The sequence below is a fragment of the Plectropomus leopardus genome, chromosome 18, assembly GCF_026936395.1.
Source record: "Plectropomus leopardus strain MGB_pleo_1.0 chromosome 18, ASM2693639v1, whole genome shotgun sequence".
NCBI lineage: Eukaryota > Metazoa > Chordata > Actinopteri > Perciformes > Serranidae > Plectropomus > Plectropomus leopardus.
The window spans coordinates 5,489,933-5,513,733 of NC_142193.1; the positions used below are offsets into that span (position 1 = coordinate 5,489,933).

General features: G+C 37.7%; 1 protein-coding gene across 1 annotated transcript; it reads left to right on the forward strand.

Annotated features, from left to right (window-relative positions):
* The first annotated feature begins 1,102 nt into the window (after positions 1–1,102).
* Positions 1,103–21,250, forward strand: spns1 (SPNS lysolipid transporter 1, lysophospholipid). Its single transcript, XM_042504528.2, has 13 exons — positions 1,103–1,350; positions 8,894–9,109; positions 9,919–9,984; positions 11,630–11,766; positions 12,485–12,636; positions 13,342–13,408; positions 14,060–14,202; positions 16,745–16,897; positions 17,034–17,223; positions 18,043–18,108; positions 19,066–19,164; positions 19,321–19,489; positions 20,205–21,250. The coding sequence occupies exons 2-13, from the start codon at positions 8,902–8,904 to the stop codon at positions 20,273–20,275; spliced, it is 1,521 nt and encodes a 506-aa protein (XP_042360462.2). The 5' UTR covers positions 1,103–1,350; positions 8,894–8,901; the 3' UTR covers positions 20,276–21,250.
* The last annotated feature ends 2,551 nt before the right edge of the window (positions 21,251–23,801 follow it).

Below are 23,801 nucleotides of genomic sequence, written 5' to 3' on the forward strand. Positions count from 1 at the left end.
GATTCTCTACGATTCATTTTAGTGAAATCATGAGCACCAAAGAAGACGGTTATACCAATATAGTAAGAGATGCCAAAAAAAGACATTTAAATAAACACTGACTGTATTTCCCATCTTTGCATGGCAACAGTTTTGTGTGAAAGGAAATAAAAGCTTGTCCCATATAGACGCCTATCCCAAATATAAGCCTGCTGAGCCCAGTGGTTAAAGCAAACAATAGTGGGGGCTACTGATAGTTGCTTTTTGTGATATATATTAATAATCTGTCTGTTTCTCGTCATTGGTAATGTGGACCCGTAGGAACAGATGAGCCACCATGTCCCCTGACACTCACCCTTCCCACTTAGTGAGACAGAAGGACGGCAGTAGGACTGGTACTTTATCCTTTTGATGAAGTTTAGCCTGCTGGATAGCAGTTAGTCTTCTTATTGTGATAATATGGTGTAAGATGTAATTCTATTCACTTTTCTAGGCGTCTTGATGCTTTTAATATTATTTTGGTAATATTGCTATATTGATTATAATCAATATCACCTCCATTCCTTTCATTTTTTCAGAGCTCATCGGTAATAATTTCTAAAGTCCAATGGGCAAATACAAAAAACATGACAGTATTTACAAAAAAATATCAGAAAACAGAGATAGATAGATAGATAGATAGATAGATAGATAGATAGATAGATAGATCTGCTCTGATAATACAGTATGAACTCAGCACTATGCACTAAGTGGTTTTGAATGATGTTTTTTTTATTTTTTTTCATGTTATAATGTGCTGTCCAGTACGGTTGATGTCTTTTGTTTTATGTTTTTATGCTCTCAGCACAAGACAAATTCCCTTAGATATATACAAGTAGAAAGTAGTATAAAATGAAAATACTGCCTCAAAACTGAACTTGTGCAGTACTGGAGTTTAAGTATCTGTGTGTATATTTTCACCACTTTAGTATAAACGCATAGACTCCTTACAAATGTATTCTATTTATATACAGCCTATGTATAAACAATATAATAATGGCTCCTCCCGTGGTACATGCATGGTACTGTTTATATTACCCAATCGTTATTATCATGTGACCTGCAGATCTTGAAGTCATGTGACCGACGGGGCGGCAGCGTAGTCAGATCCAACATGGCGGCGGTGCAGAATTGTTATCTCAGAAGTGTCCCGGAGTAATTGTTTTAGTTTTATTTAAAAGTTTTCCCGACAGACGGTGTTCCCGGGAGACGTTTTCACCGTTAACCCTCAGCATGGGTTGTGAATAGCACTCGCAGCTCCGTGTGACGACGACAGTGTTTGCAGCGGCGGCGGGAGGACAGAGAAGCGTCAGCCCTGACTCATCCTGCCAGGTAAACAACAACATACAGGCTAACACCCGCTCACTGCCAACCGCCTCAACTCCAGCTAGCCGCACAATGAACCGTCAAGTGGACGATAAAATTAAACCAGTCTGTTTTTGTTAACTCATAAAAGCTCATGAAAGCAAAGTAAATGTTTAATGAACTATAACATGTGCCATACTTTTGTTTAGAAAACCTCACGCCGGACTCCATTCAAAACATTGCGAATTTCCCATTTCACTGTCTGGCGCCGAGCTTCACAACAAATCGATGTAGATAATACGCGAAATAAGTCGTTTGTGAGAAAATGTTTTCAGTTAATCGTCTAATTTATTTGCCGAATTTATCAAAAGATAACTGCCACACGTAAAGCGCTTGAAGGTAACGCGTTGTGTGCTTTTAAGCTGGGTATGTAAAAGTGACAGAATCCTGAATGGAGTTTGGTGTGGCTTTCCCTCCGCATAACTTTACTAACGTTAGCTTTGTCGCCAAGGTTGGTGCACAAAACTGATAACATCCTGAATGTGCTAGGTAGACCCCTTTAAATGTCCCATGTGAATTCTCATCAAAGTAGTATTACGTTTGTTGCGAGGAGAGTTAAGCTACGGTAAACTGTTGAAATTCTGAAAGGAGTCTGGGGTGCTCGTTAAAAAGCAATAAACCACAGAGGCTACAAAATAAAGCCAACGTGAAGTGCCAAAAACTGTACTTTCTTAAATAGCCTTATGTGGCTGGTTCCAAACCAGAGTAAAATGTGACTTTACAGCAGAAATAAACATATTTACAGCCTGGTACAAAAAAATGTCGTCTCTGTGGTTAATTTCAGCATTCATGACAGCTCTACAGGAGTGAATTTCTAAAGGTTATAATTTAATATAAAGCTTATAAAGCTACACGTAATTAAGGTCTGGCGGCTTTGAGTGACAGGCTGTCTGCTGACAGTGTCCTCTCAGTCAGCTCCACCCCTGCTCCTCCACAGCCCCACCCACCTTCCCAAATATGGTCATTCGGGGTCTGCCGGTATTGGTTTTTCAGAGCCGATAACAATTCTTAGTAGTAACTGAGACACATGACCGATATTTGAAACTGTTATGCATTTACAATAAAATTTTAATTTAGAATTTGGAATATAACAAACTCCAATACAAAATGCCTTTAGAAAATGTTAAATCAAAATGGCAGTTTTCAGCATCATATACAGCAAGTTCCCAGCAACTTTTATATAAAGTCAAGTGAAATTTAACTAAAAAATGAATGAATAAATAAAATATCTCCTTGAGGTTTTACAAAGTTAAAGTTCCCCCCATGCTGACACGTTCTTTGCATGTATTGCAGACTGACATCTTCAGTGTTGGTTTAGTGTGATATTCCAATACTGCACTTTTGGATCTTTTCTTTAGCATTTCGGGATAAGTGGGGGTGCGTCGTCCATCTTTATATACAGTCTCTCCTGAGGGAGAGAGACAGCTGCAGCGGAGCTAAGGTAGAGCACTATTTAACTAATTTTATCGGCAGTTATTAAAATGAAATACAGATACAGATCATCTGCAAAATGCCAAATATTGGTCCCGATAATCTGCCAGGCCGATGATCTGTCGACCCATAATGATCACTTCTGGCTCTAAAAAACAAAAAAGGTAACGGCTGTAATGCAGAACTTTAGGCTTCAAAACAAGAGTCGACAAAGCAGTGAGTGATGTCACAGAAGCTAGTTTTATAGTTTGTGTTTGCTCTTGAAATTTTGTTTGATTTATCTAACATAACTACCAAATTTATCAGAAGCATTTCACCTCATGCAAGTGCAAAAAAAAACTTTTTTTTTGATAACCTGGAGTTTTTTTCAAAATTGATGTGTTTCCATTAGGCATGTTTTGTATTCACAATTTTAATTTGTGCAATTTGAGGGTTAATGGAAACTGCTTAGTGAGAGTCTGGTCTTGTACTAATAGCTTATTGATCATTGCCTGATGTCAGACAGAACTGTCAACTTTTGACACTCCGTTTCAAACTCGTACCCAGTAGGGTGGGTTCAAAAGTCTGAACCCAGGCAACGCTGATCAATGAGTTGTGTCGGCAAGTGGGGCAAAGTTTAACACACCTGGATGGCCGCTCTGTGCATGCAGTGCACTCCTACAGTGTCTTTCTGGCCAAATCTGTTACAGAGGAAGCTTTTCAATACTCATAATGCTATTATTTTTAGGTTTTAATCACACCAGCAGCCTTTAATGTGTGGGATTCAAAAAGATGGACATGACTTTAAGCTTTTAACATGAGACTTTCAATAATATTATACAGTAAATTTGATAACATCAGTATATGGAGTGGCAGTAGTAGTGGTTGTGATATTAACGCATCAATATTATCCGAGCATAAGGACATGGGCTGCAATTATTGATTTGTGATTATTGTCTAGACCAATTGATTAATTAGTCTAAAATGTCACAAAAAACATTAAAAGACTCTAAAGTGTAGAGTGAAAGAGTTGTGTTTTGTTCAACCAACAGTCCAAAATCCAAGTATGTTCCCTTAAGTATCATAGAAAACAAAGAAAGCCATCAAATCCTTCTTTTTAGGACACTAAAGCCACAGAATCTCTTGTGTTTTTGCTTTAAAAATTGAGTTGAACAAATAATCAATGATGGGAAGTGCCAGTGATTCATTTTCTTCATATCTACCAATCCAATAATCAACTAGTCATTCAAGCTAAGCAATGATTATTAAGCAATAATGCCCACATTTAAAAATAGAGCTGCAACAAGTCCATTAATTGATCAAAAGAAAATTAATCACCAGCTATTTTGCAAATCAGTTATCAGTCATTTTTCTAAAAATGTTTGCTGTTTCCAGCCTTTTAACTGTTAAAATTTACTGCTTTTCTTTGTCATTTATAATAATAATATTACTAATAATAATAACTTTAGTTATATAGCACATTTAAAAACACAGTTTACAAAGTGTTTTTATAAACAAAATGTATGATATTAATGAAGAGACTTTGGGTTTTGGGTTGTTGGTTGGCCAAAAGAAGCAATTTGAAGATGTCATTTTGGGCATAAATTTGTGATGAACAATATTTGACATTTGATACACTAAACCAGTAAGTCTTTTTTGCTTTATTTAATGTTGAGGAGCAGGAAGAATAAAGTTGTCTATCAAGCCCAAATGGCCAAACATTGTGATTTTTCACTTTTTAAAGAAAAAAGGAAAAAATATTATTTTAAATGGAACATTTTTGTATCATATGTCAGTGAAACAAGTCATTTGGAAATTTAGAATTGTTAATCTGTCTTTATTCATGTCTAATAGACCAAATGATTTATCAAGATAGTAATTTTCAGATGTTCTTGTATGCCGCAGCTTTATGTTTTCTTACATCTTGACCAGGAAACATGTCAGATTTAGTTTGCAGTGAGCTGAAAAAACAAAGTGAGAACAGGACCACATTGCTAAATAATTGACAGCTGATAAAGTAAAATTATCAGCTGCTTTATCTCCAACAAAAACATCCTCAGTCACACGAGCAGCGTCTGAGAGGAAAATAACATGTACATTTCATTAAAGCTTCAGAGAACCGCCCAGTGGGAATCTGCTGTTAATCTGCGTGATGAGTTTGTAACTGTGCAGTCGTCTTTAACAGGAAAAGTGATGTGTGTGCGCTGTAATCTTTTGCACGAGGATGCACAAATTAGTCACCACATCAGCACTGCATGCTCAGCGTCTTAGTCATGAGCTCCTCTGCAGACATGATTGCTGCATGTTGGGAGGCTCACATGATTGTAGTTTCACTAAGTCATGTCCACTTCGGCTTCTCCTTTCTCTGCCTCTTCCTCTTCTTCAGCTCAGGGCCCTCAGCTCTGTGCAGCGGCAGCTTTATCTTTCCCTGCTGCAGACAGTGAAGCTGCTTTTTCACGTATTCTGTTTTAGTTGTCCTTAATCATACGTGGAATGTAAGTACATGTACTGGAGTATTGCCGTTTTAAACCGGTCAGACTAGAAATTCGGAGAAAGAGCTTGTGTGGCGGTTGTTGGAGTTGCCTATAAATGGGCAGAAACTCCAGGGAGTCTCTGTGAGAGTTTGTAACTGGTATCATAAAGATAATAGAGTCTAAATTCGTTACTGCTGCTGAAAGTGTTTGCATTAAATATTCCCAGGGTTCCCGCACATCCTTAAGAAGTCCTAAAAGTCATTAAATTCATACATTTAAAAATGAGGCCTTAAATGGTATTAAATTAACTTAAATTAACTAATAAAGTCTTAAAAATGCTCTCACATAGGAAGTAAGTTTTTATGATTTGGGGTTTTTTTGGACGTGGTATTGTAAAGTATCAAAATTTTAACTTTTTTTTGTTAAGTAACTGAATGCTTTTCTTAAACTCGTCATGATGGGAATCTCACATGCAGATTTAAAAACACAAATCACTCAGAAATGTGAGATATTTCTCACTCCTATTGGTAAACTGAATTATTTTATGATAATATAGTATGTTCATTGTCTTCTAACATGTTCTTTTCAAAAGTCATGTTTTATGTTATAGTAAACATTTGGGCAAAATAAAGCTGCCCTTCCTCAAGTTTGGGTATTAGAAAATCGGCCTTAAGCTCAATTCGAAGTGGTATTAAAAAGGTTTTAAATGTTCCTCGCTGTAAGCTGCAGGAACCCTGCTTCAGCCATATTCTTCATTTTATTGACTTGTTTTCAACTCAAGTACTGCACTTATTTGTAAATCACTCAGTCATATAGTGTTAACATATTATTAGTGAAGAAATCTTTTTCATATGCCTTTTTCATGCCTCCATGGAAGACAGCAAACATGTTGATTTACGGATTGTAGAGTTGCAGCGATATATACTGGTTTCTAGGAATATTGTGGTATAAAAATTGATGGTTGTCATATCATGGTGATATGGGCAGCTGACTATTGTTTTAAAGGAATACTTCACCCTCAAAATACCCATCAGTCACTCAACATGTGAGTCCTGAATACTTGAAGAAATCATTGTTTTTTCTCACATGCCTCCACTTAGACAGAAGAATCCAAAAACGTAGAAAATTCTGAAAGTAAATGAGGACCTCATTTATCAGCAGAAACTATAATAAGACATCTTTTTTACACAATCTCACAGAACTCGTGAACTATAATCCAAGTCTCATTTATCTAGTCACATGCTCAAACACGTACATCCTCACAGAAAATGTCATAACTGAATTAAAAGTGCAACTTCTTTGTGCTCTCTTTAAAGCCAGATTCCAATACTAAAATGATTTAGTGAAAATGCATGTGTTTGTGAAGAACTGAGCATATGACTGGAAAAATGAGACTTAGATGATACAGCACAAGCTGTGTGAGAGTTTGTAAACTGATGATTTGATATAGTAGATGTAGTTTTGCTGTTGCTAAGCGTGGTACCCTGATCAGTCATTAGGTTCGCCATTTCCATGGAGGCATTTGAGTTTTTTTCATGAATTCAAAGTAACAAAATAGTCATTTTGTGACTGAAGTATTCTTTAATGAAATGTTTTTAGTCAGCTTTCATACACATGAAATTTAATTTTAGCTTCTCCCGCTGCCTTTTTAACAACATCTGAAGTTGTGAATTTTCATTAAAAAAGCAACATTTTGGACAAAAAGCTGAGAAAATAGTATTTTTTCAAAGAAGGTCATTTTCAAGCACAAAATCAATTTCATTTTTACACTTTTTTGGGTTTTTTTCCCCCTCTTATTTTCTTATGTCAACTCGGATTGTACAAAAATAATGCCCAAAATAATATTCTGTTTGAGTAATAGTGAAACTATAGAGTAAAAAGTTCCCCAAAATGTCAGGAAGCACCACAGCTACAGAACAGTCCCTAAGTACTGGCTTTGCTCTGAAGACTGCATATTTACATGTTGTTCTGCACAACAACATCAGATATCAGTTGATTATTTCAGTGTAATCTTTTTTTTAATCTGTGTAAATACCTTTAAAGGGCAAATGCAACAAATAAAATGCAATGTTCAACTTGCCAAAAAGTGATTGCAGCTGTTATCTTGCCACAGAAAGTTTGGTTTTGCTTCAAAGTGACTAAATTTCATTCAGAGTGAATGTATTTGAGAGATTATAGCCCACTCAGTCCATTTTACCTGTGTAAATACCTTTTAAAAGACCAATGCAATAAATAAAATGCAATTTTCAACTTGCCAAAAAGTGATTGCAGCTACTATCTTGTTATTGAAAAGTTGTTTCTGCCTCACAGTTTTAATTCTTGGGATTTTGTTTGACTAATTGTAATCACACCAGTCATTTTGACCTGTGTAAATACCTTTAAAGGGCCAATGCAATGCATAAAATGCAATTTTCAACTTGCCAAAAAGTGATTGCAGCTGCTGTCTTCTCACTGTATGACACAGCACGGCAGGCAATCTATCTAGGTCTATCCATATCAAGTAAAAAAGACCATAGTTTATCATAGCCACCAATACAATAAAAGTAACACTTTGAAAATAGCCCCTTTGCATAACAAGTACTTTTGTTTCTTAAAGTACACTTTGCTGCTAATAGGGAGGGATGATAATAATGATGATATTGGGGTATTAGAGTAAAAAAAAAACTTTAAATGAACTTTGATTTAATGTTGCGAGACATTAAAACACCAACACTGGCAGAGGACCGAACACTTTTTAGGCACTGTTTTCTGATTAGTATCCCAGTTTCATTTTCATGTGAGTATTTGTTGTGACCTTCTGTAACAGTTGTACTGTACCGAGATCAGTCCAAACAGGATTTTCCTGTGTAGCAGCTGCCACTTTGTGTAGACGACTACTTAAGGTCAAATTTCTTTCCACAATACAGTTCACTTTTGTTTTTACTTTTCAATTCTTTTTTATTTCTTTTGAGCAATGTTAACCCTCGTCTTTAATTATGTGATTAAAAAAAAGACAGCATGCCTAAAGAATTCTGGATCGTCTACATGCTTAAATTTTCCACTTTGTTTTCATTTTAGTTTTCAAATTTCTTAAAGGCACACACTGCATGCTCATCTAGTTGATAAAGGTTAATGACATTAATGGCGTCTGTTAAAGTCTCTGGAGATTCATAACTAAACTTATGTGTTTGTATAAAGACACAAATATGCAGACAACCTTCTTTTAAAGATTTATTAGAAGATCTAGGGGACTGATTTGATAAAAGCTGAGAAGAAATTTCTTTCTCAACTTCACCCACTTGCAAGGTGCATAATAAAGGAAGAAAATATCTTGAGAGGTCAAAACTCAGCATCACTTGTCGGTTAAAAAAAACAACTTAATTGTGATACCAGAACTTATGAATAATATGGTTCAGTTTTGCTGGAGTTTTGCCATTCTGAGATTTATAAAGCCATGTGTGTGCATGGTTCTGTTGAAACATCTTTTGCTCTTAATCACTTGTTTGCTATGTAAACCAACAAATAATGTTTTTGGTAATTAAACAGCATTTTAATCTGTCACCCTTGTTGCTTTTAAAAATCTGCATTAATAAATAATGAATAATGATTATGATGGACTAATTGTTGTTATCAATCCCCCTCCTCAGCGGCGGCCATGTCTCTGGGTGAGCCCACATCGGACTCGGCGCCATTCTTCTCAGATGACAGCGAGGCGGAGGGCCCGGAGGAGCAGGGCGGGGCGGCGGCATCACGACCGCAGGAGGAGTCAGCCAGCGGGGTGTCGAGCGCCCGAGCGTTGCTGACCGTGTTAATCCTGTGTTACATCAACCTGCTCAACTACATGGACAGGTTCACCGTCGCAGGTGCTGACCTCCACCTGCTGCAGCATCACAGCCAATCAGAATATTATTTAATATTAAAGATGTATATTCCAGAGCGGCTCATCAGGGTTTTTTTATTTGATAAGCTCTTTGAGCAAGAGCATTAATGGAAGGAGTTTTAAAAAGCCACGCTTAGAGGAAAGATGAATGTTACAATCATCTAATTATTTACTGGAAAGAAGAATTTGATAATAGTAAAGAATTTGTTACTAACAAATGAAAGAAGCGGCACATTTCCTTGAAAGTAAAGTTCATTTTAAAACCCACATAACTATGAATTAATCATTCATATGCTTTTAAAAACTAGATTCTTATATAACGTTAAATTGTTTTCTTGCCATCGGACATAATGAACTTTGGCATGTTCTGATGACCAGCTGTGCACTAACTAAAAGACTGGAAATTAGTTTGAACAATGGCTTTGTTTTCTGCAAAGATTTTCCTTGTTCACTGGTTAGATACCACCAGATTAAAGGTGTTTGGGCTACATCTAATGATTCTTTTTTTAAAGTGATTCATTTATGGTTTCCCAAGTCTAAGCTCCAAATGTCTTGTTTTGACCAAAAGAGATTCAGTTTTTCAAAATTTATAACAGAAAAAAAAACAGAAAATCGTCTCAGTGGAGTAACTGGAAGAATATACATTATGTTTTGTTTTTAAAAAAAATAGAATTAAATTGTTGCCAAATAATCATTTCAGCGCTAGTTGTAACACCTCCATGTTAACCCTTTTTGTGCTTGTTAATTGTTTCTTGAGAAGTGAAATGAAAACCACTGTGTTGACTCCACCAGGTGTTCTCCCAGACATCGAGCAGTACTTTGGGATTAATGACGAGATGTCCGGCCTACTACAAACAGGTAAGAAGTCAATGAAAATAATCCTTCAAGGTGTTTCCATCCATTAATCACTGAAACAACATGTAGAAATGACCTCAGATCAGCACTGACTTTTTTTTTTTAAATTATCTCATTTAGTGATGCAGTGTTGAAAAAACAGCATTCATCCGTTCTGTTCAAAAAAGTATTAACATCAGAAAATTCCAAAAAAAACAACAATTTTATATTTAGTTATTCACAGTTCTATATTGAAATTTGATTGAAAGCGGGATGTCCAAGTTTTCTAGAAAAAAGAATGATATATTCCAGGGAAGCAATGATTTTAAAATTATGTGAAAGCTTGAATAATATTTTTGCAGCACATTCAGTTTGTCTGTGCAGCTCATGTTCTTTACACGAAGTGTTGCTGAGACTGTTATTGATTTTAAACCATCATTTTACCATCTCTGTAATATGTAAATATACAAAATTCACTGTAAATACCAACGGCAGAGGATATAAAAATCCTATACTGCAAGTATTAGTACTAAAACTACACTGTGAAAACACTGCGACAAGTAAAAGTCCTGCATTGAAGGTGTTACTTCAGTGAAAGTATTTAAGTATAATCAGGAAAAAGTACTTTAATTATTAAAATGCCCCCTGTGACTGTTATCCTATTATAAATGATATAACTTATAGCTGTTTAAATAGGGGATTTATTAGGTAATTAGCAATTAATTAAAATGATTAATCAACGATTAAATAAATAAGGAAAAGGAGAACAGAAAAACAGTATTAACCACATTTAACAAACATAACGAATATGTGTGAAAATAAGTAAGTGTAAAACTACGGTGTCAAAACACACTGATATAATTAAAGGTTGTTAAAGATCATATTTAAGTAAAAGTATACAAGTACTAGCATCAAGATATAACAAAGTATGAAAGTACTTAATATGACCAAAAGTCTATCTACAAAACCTATAATTAGAAAATCACAAATTACACACACACACACACACACACACACACACACACACACACACACACACACACACACACACACACACACACACACACACACACACACACACACACACACACACAGGCACAGCTTGCGTTTGTGCGTTTGGCCCCAAAATCGGCAGGTAAGCAAAGTTCCAGTTCTGTAGGTATGAGACCTCCACACAACATTTCAAAGTACGTTTTACTTTGAATACGAAAATCAGTCAGTGTGGTCCTCTCTTACAGTCTGGAGATGTGCAGGTATGTCACATGTTGGTTGTGCAACAAAGACATAAATTGTCCGTTTCTATGATGTAGAAATCTCCTGATGTCTCCTTGAGTCTTTGCAGGAGCTCAGTTGACAGCTCCTTGCCCCGAATGAGTCGTAAGTTAACTCAAACTGTCGGTCGGGCAATAAAATCTGTCGTAGTTTAGTTCTGCTTACAAGAGTCACAAGTTCAACAAGGCAGTTAGGTTCATTAGCTGACCCTGAGGTTCATCTAAGGAATCTTTAAAGGAGTTTCAGTTTTGGGTAGGCATTTGAATATCTTCTTATCAAGAGTTGTCCTCATCATCCACTACAAATTAGATGACTCATGCATGACTGTAAGAGCAGGATTTTAGTGCTGGAGTTGGTTGAGATGGAACTCGTTTTGAACTTTTTTTTTTCCTTCCAGTTTTTATCTGCAGTTACATGTTCTTGGCCCCGGTCTTCGGATACCTGGGTGACAGGTACAACAGGAAGATCATCATGAGTTTTGGCATCACATTCTGGTCCTTGGTGACTCTTGCCAGCTCCTACACCCCCAAAAAAGTGAGTAACTGCTGCTTTCACTGACTAATGACATAAACACTGATTTTCTTTTTATTTTTTGATTATTATTATTTTTTTTTTTTTATTGAGAGCCAATATGGTACAAATACCAAATACACAGTACATATATATGTTCTAGTGTTTTTTGTTGCTTTTTTTTCCTTCTCTCTCCTTCTCTTCTGTTTTATTTTTCTGTTCCACCACACCACAATATCCTAACATCCCACCAACCCACCCCAAACCCCAGAAAGCAATTCAAACAAACAAAAGAAAAATGAACAGGCAGAAGAACGCCATAGGAAAGATTGTGAAAATGCTTACTCCTAGAAATTACATTTAATGAGGATCAGATGGGGTCCAGAGAGGTAAGGTCATTTACATAGGAAATGATAGACTGGCATCTTTTTTAGAAATTGGAAGATGAGCCTCTCAGAGAATATTTCACCTTTTCTAATGATAAAAAGGACAGTAGATCAGACAACTGGGATGTAGCAGAAGGAGTATTAGGACTTTTCCAGTGTTTGCAAAATGTAAAACACATCTACAGGCTATGAATGAAGCAAAAGCAACAGCGTCTTCGTGATTGTTTGACAGACTGACCTGTGCAAGGGTGTACCTCAAAGACCACTATCAAGGGGCTGGGTTCAAGAGAAGCGGTTTTTAGTTTAAATTTGATTGTTGAAATGTAAATCCTTCTCTCTGCTTTGTTGTCCTGCAGCATTTCTGGGCCCTGTTGTTGACAAGAGGCCTGGTCGGAGTCGGAGAGGCCAGTTACTCCACCATCGCTCCCACCATCATCGCTGACCTCTACGTGAAGGGAAAAAGGACTAATATGCTCTCCATTTTTTATTTTGCCATCCCTGTCGGCAGGTGGGTTTAATAACACTCGACATCCTTTGGCTCTGTCAGATTTATGCATTATTTAAATCCAGTTTTATTACACAATCTATAATGTGGAGACACACTCCAGGCTCCTCATGTTTGCAGCTGATACAGTGCCTTGCAAAAGTTTTCACCTCCCTTAGTGTTTTTTGTAACTATTTTCTTGTGCTTTGAACTTTAATTTAAAAGGATTTTTATTTGGAATATTTTGTAATGGACCAACACAAAATGGACAAAATTGATGAAGTGAAATTTTATTTAAAAACAAAAAATCTAAAAACCTAAAGTGGTATGTCTTCACCCCTTTTGTCATAAGAACTGGTGCTATGGATAACTCTCAAAAGTCATATAATTTGTAAAAAAAAAAAAAAAAAAAAAAGTCCACCTCTCCAAATAATCTAATTTTATATTTTTTTTCACAAATTTTGACTATTTTGTGTAGGTCTGTTGCATTAAAAGCCACTGTAAGTCAACATTTGATAAATTATGTAAAATATTTACCTCAATATTAAATTCCTGTTAACATTGTTTTGTTTCTTTTTAAGTGTGGTAGCTCCTCACTAAAGGAGTAAAAGTAATAAAAAATTAAGGAGCTAGAATGTGCACTTGAATATGATTTATCTCTTCATTTAACAATGTCAAACAGGAAGTGTTTCACCTGACCTATTTTTCGATGTCTTTTCTTCCTGTCAGCGGTCTCGGATACATCGTGGGATCACAAGTCAGTAGCTTAGCACATGACTGGCACTGGGCTCTGCGGGTAAGTGACAGTTTTTTATGTAGAAGGTTTTCGGGTTGCCCATTTCATTCACTTGAAAGCTAGACCAGCTCAAGGAAATATCCAGGGGTTCCAGTTGATCCTTAAAAAGTCTAAAAAAGCATTCCATTTCTTAAATTCATCATGATGGGAATCCAAGCAGTGGAATCGCACATGCAAGTTGAGAAACACAAAATTACCAAGAAAATAATAATAATAATAATAATAATACATTTTATTTTTGAAGTGCTTTTAAAAGAACTCAAAGACACTGTATAACGGATAATGCAGCTGAAGTATAATAACATAACTCACAAATACACAGCAAGCAAATCAACGACAAACCAACAGACAGACAAACAAACAAACAAAGGGGAAAAAACACACATTAAAAGCCTTTAAATGGCCCAGAACTTTTTTACCAGACATACAAAAAAAGATGTTTATCTTGCAATAAATATTTGGGCAAAATGAAATTGTCAGTTTGACTTAACAATGAACTGATTAGAATCTGCTGGTCAAATGTCACTGTGGCCTCACAAAACATGTTTTTGGCCATAACTTCCGTGATTTAAGCTGACTTGTTGATGTTGTTGCTTTTGTGCCAAGGTTGTTGTACCTGTGCCGTCCTCTCACATTGCTCCCTCTCCTCAGGTGACTCCGGGGCTGGGACTGATAGCGGTGGTGCTGCTGGTGTTCGTGGTCCAGGAGCCTAAACGAGGAGCTGTGGAAGCTCGACCGGAGCATCACCTGCACCAGACCAGCTGGCTGACCGACCTGAAGGCCCTGAGCAAGAAGTAGGTTCAACATCACTCACCTCTGACAACATTCAAGACCCAAAACTGCTTTATGTTTTTTAGAGATTTGATCAACTTTGAATTTGGAAAAAAAACATCTGGGTCTGAATTATTTTCTCATCTTGTAGTCACGAATTCGTTTTAAACCTTTTAAACTGGATGAACAGAATGGAAATCCAGGCACTCCAAAAAGGCAAGGAGGCAAGGCAAGGAGGAATTACATTAAGCCTTAATAATAGTGGCTAAATCATGAAAAAAAACATGTTTCAAAAGCAAATTACATGTTTCAAATACTGCTGGTCTTTGTTGAAACATTGAGAAGACATGTTGGCTTTTTTAATAATTTAGCTCTAATCTATGATAAAAGCTTCTTAATTCAACCTCGCCTTTCAAGTTTTTCACATTTTTTGAGGGTATGGATTTCCCTTCAGTTTATCCTGTTGTTTCCCATTTTCCATAAGCACTCAACACAAGTTTTACCTGCAATTATAGCCTACAGAGCAACCACTCATCTCTCTCTTTTCTACCTTTTAAAATGTTAGGGGCTAATTAGTTTTATGTCCCCGCTTCCAATAGCCATGGCCAGAGGCATTATGTTTTGGGTTGCCTGTACGTACATATATATACGGTCCATTCTTGTAAATGAGATATTTCAATAATGCTTTGAGGGGATTTCTTCAAATTTGGCACAAACATCCACTTTGATTAAATGATTTGATTGTGGTGGTCAAAGGTCAAGGTCACTGTGACCATGTCCCATCTGCCTCATTCTTCTGAACATGGTATCCCAAGAACACCTTGAGGGAATTTCTTCAAATTTGGCACAAACGTTATCTTGGACTTCAGAATTAACTGATTAGAATATAGAAGTCAAGGCGCAGGTCACTGCAACCTCACAAAACATATACTGGTCAGACACTGAATTGGTGACATTAATCTTGGGTGTCCACCTTGAATCTGTTCTGACTGTAGAGATTTTCTGAGCTGCTGGGGGAAATATGTGTGTGACGCATCTGTGTTTTCACAGGCATGGATGTAAACTGCATGTGAAACGTGACTTGTGCACAGTGTCATACAAAAACGAGATGGTAATTTTAGTTACTGGTTGGTTTCTGGGATTTAGGGAGAATTTGGAGGCTACGGGGTTCATACATAGTAACATTGCATCCCTACAGAAGCTTTTGTAGAAGAGGTGTACATAAAGGTGGGTGATAGATCAATATACTCGATGTACTCACGGTCACAGTTTAACTTTCTGCTAACACGTTAACGCTAGCATCCAACTGTTGACCAGAAGCTTCAAATCGACCGCAAAAACATCAACACTTCCCTACCATGACGAGTCCTTCAAAATGAAAGCACCATGTCCTGTTTTATTTATTTGATTATAACAGTACTCTTTTTAACTTATACTTTACTTTCTTTAACATTATAACAGTTTTTTATTAAAATTAATCATCACAGTACTTTATGTAACTTTATTTTATGTTAGTAGTTGCTTAATCTGTAACTGTTGATCATTTAATATTTTGTATTTTAGTAGTTTACAGTAGTTTGGAGAAGATTTCAAAATATTGAGATATATATTGTGTATCACGATGTAGCCTAAAAATATTGTGATGTTATTTTAAAGCCATATTGCCCAACCCTATATGTACATAATGAAAGTTGATATACACAGTTCAGTACGATGGTTTTATACACTGGGGAACAAAGCCTGTAAAGGAACCAGAACATCCTGCATTTATTCCTCCTTTTGTATGAACTCTCCTCACTCTGTGTTTATAAGGTTCTTTTCTTCTCCTGAGTTTTATAATGCAGATAACGGCCAGCTAAAAAAGAGAGAAATCTAATCCAGTAAATCCTCTTTCATGAAGGTTGTAATAATAAGTTTGTGTTGAAGCCGTTTCTCAGAGGTGTAAGGATGTAGTTTGTGGTGCTGTTAAACTGAGATATGTCTGTATCAATGAGTGTGAACACCACAACCTGTTTCACCAAATTCAAAACATGAGATGTTTTCTTCTTGCATTTTTTCGTTTTACTAATCAGAACAGTACTTGTGTGAGGGTGCATGTACCATTTTTGTGTAAAAGGTGATGCTGCCTTAATTTGCACTCTGCAGCACTTTGCACATTTCTTTTGTGAGCCGGGTTTTATTGTGAGAGCGCTGCAGCTCTTTCTTGTAAACTGTCCTGTCATGTCTGAGTCATCGTGGAACATTTGCATAATGGAAACTTACATCTGATTGACAAAGATTCATTAAACACATAAAATAACAGTGTGTTGTGTTCCAAAGGGCTTCAGACACATTACTAACGTTACAAAATCTGTCAATACTCTGTTAAAAAAGGTCAGCTCCCCTTGTAAAGTTTCTATGCCTTTGCGCCAGCTATAGCCCAGGCCGAGATTTTGGCGATCATTTCTGTTTTCATGCAGGTTGCAGCACTCAAACTTGTCTGCTGCTTTGTATGTGTTAATAGATTTTTGCTGGATGATGTCTCACTGTTTTAGTTCACCTTCTGATCTCTTGTTTCCTCCGCAGCTACAGCTTTGTGTTGTCCACTTTTGGCTTCACAGCGGTGGCGTTTGTCACCGGCTCTCTTGCACTGTGGGCTCCAACGTTCCTCTTCAGAGCGGCTGTCTTCACCGGGGAGAAACCTCCCTGTGTGGAGGGAAACTGTGCATCATCTGACAGGTAGCATGCTGTTAGGCTCCTGCAACAGTTGCAACATTTCGTCATGCTTTCACATAAATCCCTGCTGGAGAGAAACAGATTTTTATGGGTATTTGTCAGAATGAGCAGCACCCTGACACTGTTTCTCCTCTAACAGTTTGATTTTCGGGGCCATCACCTGCGTCACAGGTGTGCTGGGCGTGGCCACTGGCGTGCAGGTCAGTCGACAGCTGAGAACAACGAACCCCAGAGCCGACCCTCTGGTCTGTGCTGCCGGTCTGCTCCTCTCGGCACCTTTCCTCTACCTGGCCATCGTCTTTGCTCAGGCCAGCACCATCGCCACATACGTGAGTCCTCCTCCTCTCAGCCTCCTGCTCCTGTTCTCACTGTTTCAAATAATGCTTAGCTTTAAAGAGTAGTTAATAATCGGTTATCTTTTAAATTTTTCTTTGCTTTGAGTTAGGGTGGAGCAGTATAAAGTGTTATTTTCACCATTGTGCACTAAATCATGTAGAAGATGACCTATGGTCCTCACACATACTCAGGCTGCAAAAACACTTGATTTGATTAGATCAAAGTATATATTGTGAATATTGTGGCAGAAAATGGGAATTTTTATGTTTAAAGTTAACTTTAAAAAAAAAAAAAAATTAAAAAAGGGGTTGGGATTTGCTAAGTATCCGCTTCCTCCTACTCCTTTCAGAAATGAAATACTTACCAGTGTTTATATTAATAATAACCATAGTCTCAATGGAGCTGGACTGTTAATGAGGAGGTATTAAAATATATACTCTGTTGGGTTATTTATAGCGCAGTAGAGGCAGAGAGGAGTAGCAGAACATCAGACACATCAAAAGTGAAACTAAACCGTTCATTCTGCTGGGCCTAAAACTCTCTTTCACTTACGAAAATCTGCAAATATCTTCTCTTATCCATCAATCTGATCAGCTTTGAATGGATCGACAGATCAATTATCCACCTCATGAGTGACATTCAGCTGCGAAGGAGATTAAAATAACTCCATCCACCCTCCACTTCCCCAGAAATGGGACATTTAAGGGGCATTGCCACACCACTGCACAACTCTGCTGCTCATTGCTGCAGCGTGTGCAATTGCAGTCTTAGTTGCTTTCCACCTCAGGTAACTTTGACATCTGTCCCCTCAGGTCTTCATCTTCTTCGGAGAGACCTTCCTGTCGATGAACTGGGCCATCGTGGCTGATATCCTGCTGGTAAGAGAGTCTCCCTCTTTTATTATTAGTTCACTCTGTAGATGAACAGCAGCATTATCACAGGACTCGGGGACACTCACAGGACATTTTGATATATGTATGAAACATTTGAATATTTTGATAAATAAATTATCTAAATGATCTGACAGTATTAATACTTACATGTCATTGCGCATTGAAGCATTCCTCTGAGGCTCATCTCATGATAAGTCACGTTTGACTTCATTACACTGTTAGGACCACAAATGTGTTTAATTTTATTTTATGTACAGTGTGTTATATTTATCCCAATATTTCAACATCTCCACTATTTTATTTCCTAGATTCTCTTTGTTTACTTTGTGTTGTTGTTGTTCCAGCGACTGCTTCTCTGTCATCATATTTATTTAAATTAGGGGTCAAAAGATTATCGGCCTGACCGATTATTGGGGACAATATTTGGCATTTTGCCGGTTGTCTGTATTGGCCTTTTTATTTGAATGATCGCCAATAAAATTAATTCATTAAAATGTGCAAAGAAAGTGTCAGCATGGGAGGAACTTTTAATTTGTAAAAACCTCAAACCTAAATATTCACTTGACTTTATTTAAAAATTAAAAAAAAGAAGTTGCTGGGAACTTTTTGTATATGATGTTGAAAGTTTCAGATTTGATTAAACATTTGCCAAAGGCATTTAAACAGAGTTTAGTGTTGGAGTTGGTTATGTTCCAAATTCTAAATATTGGCACAAAGATTAAAATTTTAATGGTAAATGCATAACGTTTCCAAATATTAGTTATCAGTCTCAGTAAGTACTAGTAATCGGTATCAGCCCTGAAAAAACAATATCGGTTGACCCCTAATTTAAATATGGGTTAAATATGAATAAATAAAATGAATTAATAAATAAGTTGTGCATCAGACAAAGAAATACTTAAAATTAAACTTTTTCTTAAAATTTCTTTTACTGTATTTCAGTACGTGGTTGTTCCCACTCGTCGCTCCACAGCTGAAGCTCTGCAGATTGTCATCTCACATCTACTGGGAGATGCAGGAAGTCCATATCTGATTGGAGTGGTATGTCATTACACACACACACACACACACACACACACACACCAAACAACATGGTCGAACAATATACAACATCATAGCAAAACATTTATTCTTTTCTTTTTTCCTATATTGCCATGCCTGACTGTTGTTAAATCTGCCCTCCTCTGTGTCTCTCAGGTTTCAGACTCCCTGAGAAAGAGGGACTCGTTCCTCTGGCAGTTCCGCTCTCTGCAGCTCTCTCTGCTGCTCTGCTCCTTTGTGTCTGTGATTGGCGGAGGTTTCTTCCTCACCACCGCCCTTTTCATCGAAAGAGACCGCGATCGTGCAGAGAACTACGTCCCCACAGGTGATGCAATCCTAATGTTCCCAAGCATAAGTAATGTGTAGTTAAAGCCGCATGCTATGTCACATTACAGTAAGTCCCATATTGATGGATTTGTACTTATTAGCAGTTATTCTGAGTATAGGTGGAAGCAGAGCATCTGTTATATAAACTTCACTACCCAGGTGAGCTACAAACACCTTAAATTGTACTTAAATACAGCACTTGTGCAGCGTAACAGCACGTTAAACCTCATCAAACTCAAACAGGTTAATCCCAGCTCAATTTGTGGTAAACCAGACTTCAATAAACTCTGCCTTTTAGAGTCACCCTTTCTGAATTACCCCTGTGAGTCACACTGTTGGAAGAAGTATTCAGATACTTCAGGAAGCAGTGTGTAGGGTTTTGTGACAGCTAGCATTGAGGTAGCACCTTTTCCATGTACTTCATAGAACCTATGAAGGCCTTCAGGTAACATAAAAGCATGAGGGGCCCTCTGGAGAACCAAGTAGATCCCCCTAAATCCTACACTCTGGATACCACACCCCATTATGATGATGTGATGATGATGATGATGATGATGATGATGATGATGATGATGATGATGATGGTGGTGGTGGTGGTGGTGGTGATGACGATGATGATGATCATAGTGATGATGATAACGGTGACGACAATGGTGTGTTTTCAGAGGTGCAGAGGCAGAATGAATGAACTTCATTGTTCTCTGTGTTAACAGATGATGAGCCGATCGTTGTACCGAAGAGCGGCCGATCCACCAGAGTCCCAGTCTCCAGTGTTCTCATCTGATGACAGAAACCTGTCAGCCTGGTCAAACACACACCTGCGGTTATTATACTTAATGTTTTTTAGGACTGAACACCGATTGGACTATCTGCTATGCAGAAAAGTTTTAGGATAGGTTTATTTTTTAATTCTTGACATTATACTTTTTTTTTATAATTTTACCGTGCCCGGGAACATGCCGTCGTTTTGGGAGAACTTTTTTGCATATCAGTCTCCAGAGCACCAAGTTTGTTGAGAATGTTTTTGCAACCAGACAGGATGTTGAGAGACTCTGAGGAAACACAACAGAAACTGCTTGTTGGGTTTTATTCGACACTCGTGAACCGGAGCCAAATGACCTGATTATCTATATTCTTTCTTACCATCCGTGGAGCTCTATACCTGCTAATGTCATAAAGACGATATGATCCATACCCTGTGTAACAACAACCAAAAATCAGGCTGCATTTTGCTCCTCACGTTATTTTATATACAGGAAAAGCTTTATTAATTAGTTCATAACCGTGGATTTGTATATGTTTGAAGTAGTTTTAATTATAACACTAATATTCTTACAGTTGTCCAACAACCAGGAAATAATGTCATTTTTATTCATCTGTTTATCCTTTGCAGACGATACTGCTCTTTTTAAATCCTGCTTCTCAAGCTGCAAATGTCCACAGCGTTAAAGGGAGTGCTGTTTAAAGAGCTGGGACATTTTATTTGAACTTCTTTTTTTGGCAGGTTTCTGGTTTTCTTTGTGTCACGTTTGAGCTCAGTCTGGTTAAGAGACCCTCACCAAGTCGACTGATGGGAGAAACTAGTTTGACAGTTTGTCTCAGCAGTTAAAGCACACTCTGTAGAACATATGGTTATATTTTTTAAAAGAAAAGCAAAGAAAACACTTTTAATTGGATGTTGATAATCAAAGTTGTTTGTTAACCTCAAATTATTTTAGTCAATCTTTTTTTGTGAACTTATTAAACAAGAATTAATTTATCACATTTGTTTGTTTACATTTGATGGAAATATGTCATTAACAAGTTGGTCAAATGATTTTTAATGATCCAGGAGAAGAAAATGATTTATTAAAAAAAAACATTATTATTATTATTATTATTATTATTATTATTATTATTATTATTATTATTATTATTATTATTCTCAAAGCAAAATAGATAAAGATTGCACCTCATCAAAGTAATCAATTTCTTTGTAGCTTCATATTTAATTATTCATAATTAATTAATTCAGTTTTAATAGTTTGACACTTTGGTTAAATGCACTTCTCTTTCTTGCCAAAAGTCAAATGTTCAGATTGATACCACTCTCATACATACAGCTGGTTAGCTTAACTAACATAAAGACTTGAAACAGGGGGGAAACAACTAGCCTGGCTCTGTGCAAAGCTAACAAAATCCACCTACCAGCATCTGTAATGCTCACTGATTATTGTCATATCATATATAGTTTTTATACTGATTACAGGGGGGATCAAGAAATGGACTGTGTTCGAAATCTGTCCTTATTTATGATGTGGTGCATCATTTGCTGGGTCATCAGTGACAAGTGTCAGGAATATCAGTTTACTGCTCACCACTTAGTTAATTATCAAGGGAGCAGTGAATGAGTGATTTCAGACACAGTCGTAGTCCACTACATAAGTCTGTTTTAAAAGTTGATTTTGTTTGTGTGAAATCCTCAACAACCCCAGTAGCAATACACACAAACAAACACAAAACTAATATATTAAGAATCTATAGATAAGGATGAAATAGTACGGAAATGATTGAAACAAGGAGCCATAATCACAATGACACAATGAATAATACAGTTTACCATATTTTTTATCCTTCACATGTAATGTGCATTGCTGTGAATGAAATGCTTTGCACACTCACGTACCAAGCAAACTTTAGTCACTCATCTTTCAATGAGTTAGACTTGGTTTGCAAACGTACAGAATGTACCTCGGGGGCCCTTCTGTGTGGAGTTTGCATGTTCTCCCCGTGTCTGCGTGGGTTCTCTCCGGGGTCTCCAGCTTCCTCCCACAGTCCAAAGACATGCAGCTCAGGTTGATTGGTGACTCTAAATTGCCCTTAGGTGTGACTGAGTGTGTATGGTTGTTTGTCTATATGTGTCGGCCCTGTGATAGTCTGGCGACCTGTCCAGGGTGTACCCCGCCTTCCGCCCGATTACAGCTGGGATTGGCTCCAGCCCCCCCGCGACCCTTACGAGGACAAGCGGTTACAGAAAATGACTGACTGACTGACGGAATGTACCTTTCTTCCAATCAGAAAAGTAGGCCATAAGCTGACTGGTAGCTTCTGGTGAGCTTTTCACATTTACAGCATTTACTGTGGCCTCCGTCTGAACCTCAAGGTCATTTGCGTCTATAGATGCTGATACTATGTTTCGGGGGCCAAGCTGCTTCTGGTTTCCTCAAAAACTTTGGACCCTCAATTCAAGTGTTGTTCTGAAGGAAGTCTCCGTGTTGCACTCGTGGATGCATCATCCACAGGGTTTTCCTTGGAGCCGACATAACGCAATTGGGCAGGTTTGGTGGCTTCTCTAACAGTTGAGGCCCTGTTTGCCTCAAAGGTATAATAATGCTTATCTGACATCTTCATGTACTTCAGTACAGACGTGCTGTCTGTCCAAAAGACTGACTCTTGTAGCTGGAGTTTCAGCACTGCTTTCAGTATCAGGTCCACACAAACAGCCAGGGCAGCAGCTCAGCTCTACGCGAGGATCTTTAAGGGTGTAACTCTGGCCTTTCCCTTCAGGAATGCAACACTGATGTTATTTCTGTTGTTCTGAAGCCTGAGGTAAGTGACAGTTCCATATCCTGCCTCGCTAGCATCAGAGAAATGATGGACTAGAACATGTACAGGAAGTCTAAAGTTCTTTGGCTTGATGCACCTCTCAACCTGGAACTCAGCATATCCAGCTTCTCCAACCGCCTCATCCACTGATGCAAGATGGCATGGGGTGTGGTCTCATCCCATCCAAAGTTTCTCCTGCAGCGTTCCTTCACAATTATTTGGTGGGCAGAACTACAGGTGCAAGAAATCCAAGAGGATCGTACGCAGAACCAGACACAACATTCCATGTCTTGTGCAAGGCTTGTGATGAACCTCCACTTTAAACCTGAATGCGTCCTTCTCGATGCACCACTGCAGACCAAGAGCTCTGTCAACAGTGAGGTCACCTCTTTGGAGATTCAGCTCCTTCGAGGGTTTGGCTCAATGTTCTCAGGAGTAGTTTGTAGTAGTTTGGTGTAACTGCTGCTGATCCACTTTGTCAGACAATCATCGACAGAAAAGTTCTCAGTTATTGTTTGCACCACCACAGGGGGAAAGTTGGACTGATTGTCATCTGCAGTTTTTCTGAAAGCAAAGCTGGCAGAGCAACAAACAGATGTACATTCGAAACTCTGCCACACTTCCTCCAGCCACCACAAAAAAATGAAGGAAGTCTTGTGCTCCACTGAAACCTTGACCTGATGGAGCATGGCCTGTATGTCGCCCATGACTGCCACAGGTTCCAA

Excerpts from the sequence above, each read along its gene's own strand:
- spns1 (XM_042504528.2), top strand. The coding sequence starts at position 8,902 with ATGTCTCTGGGTGAGCCCACATCGGACTCGGCGCCATTCTTCTCAGAT. Across the intron at positions 9,110-9,918 it reads GGACAGGTTCACCGTCGCAG|GTGTTCTCCCAGACATCGAG; the intron begins GTGCTGACCTCC and ends TGACTCCACCAG. Across the intron at positions 19,490-20,204 it reads AGAGAACTACGTCCCCACAG|ATGATGAGCCGATCGTTGTA; the intron begins GTGATGCAATCC and ends CTGTGTTAACAG.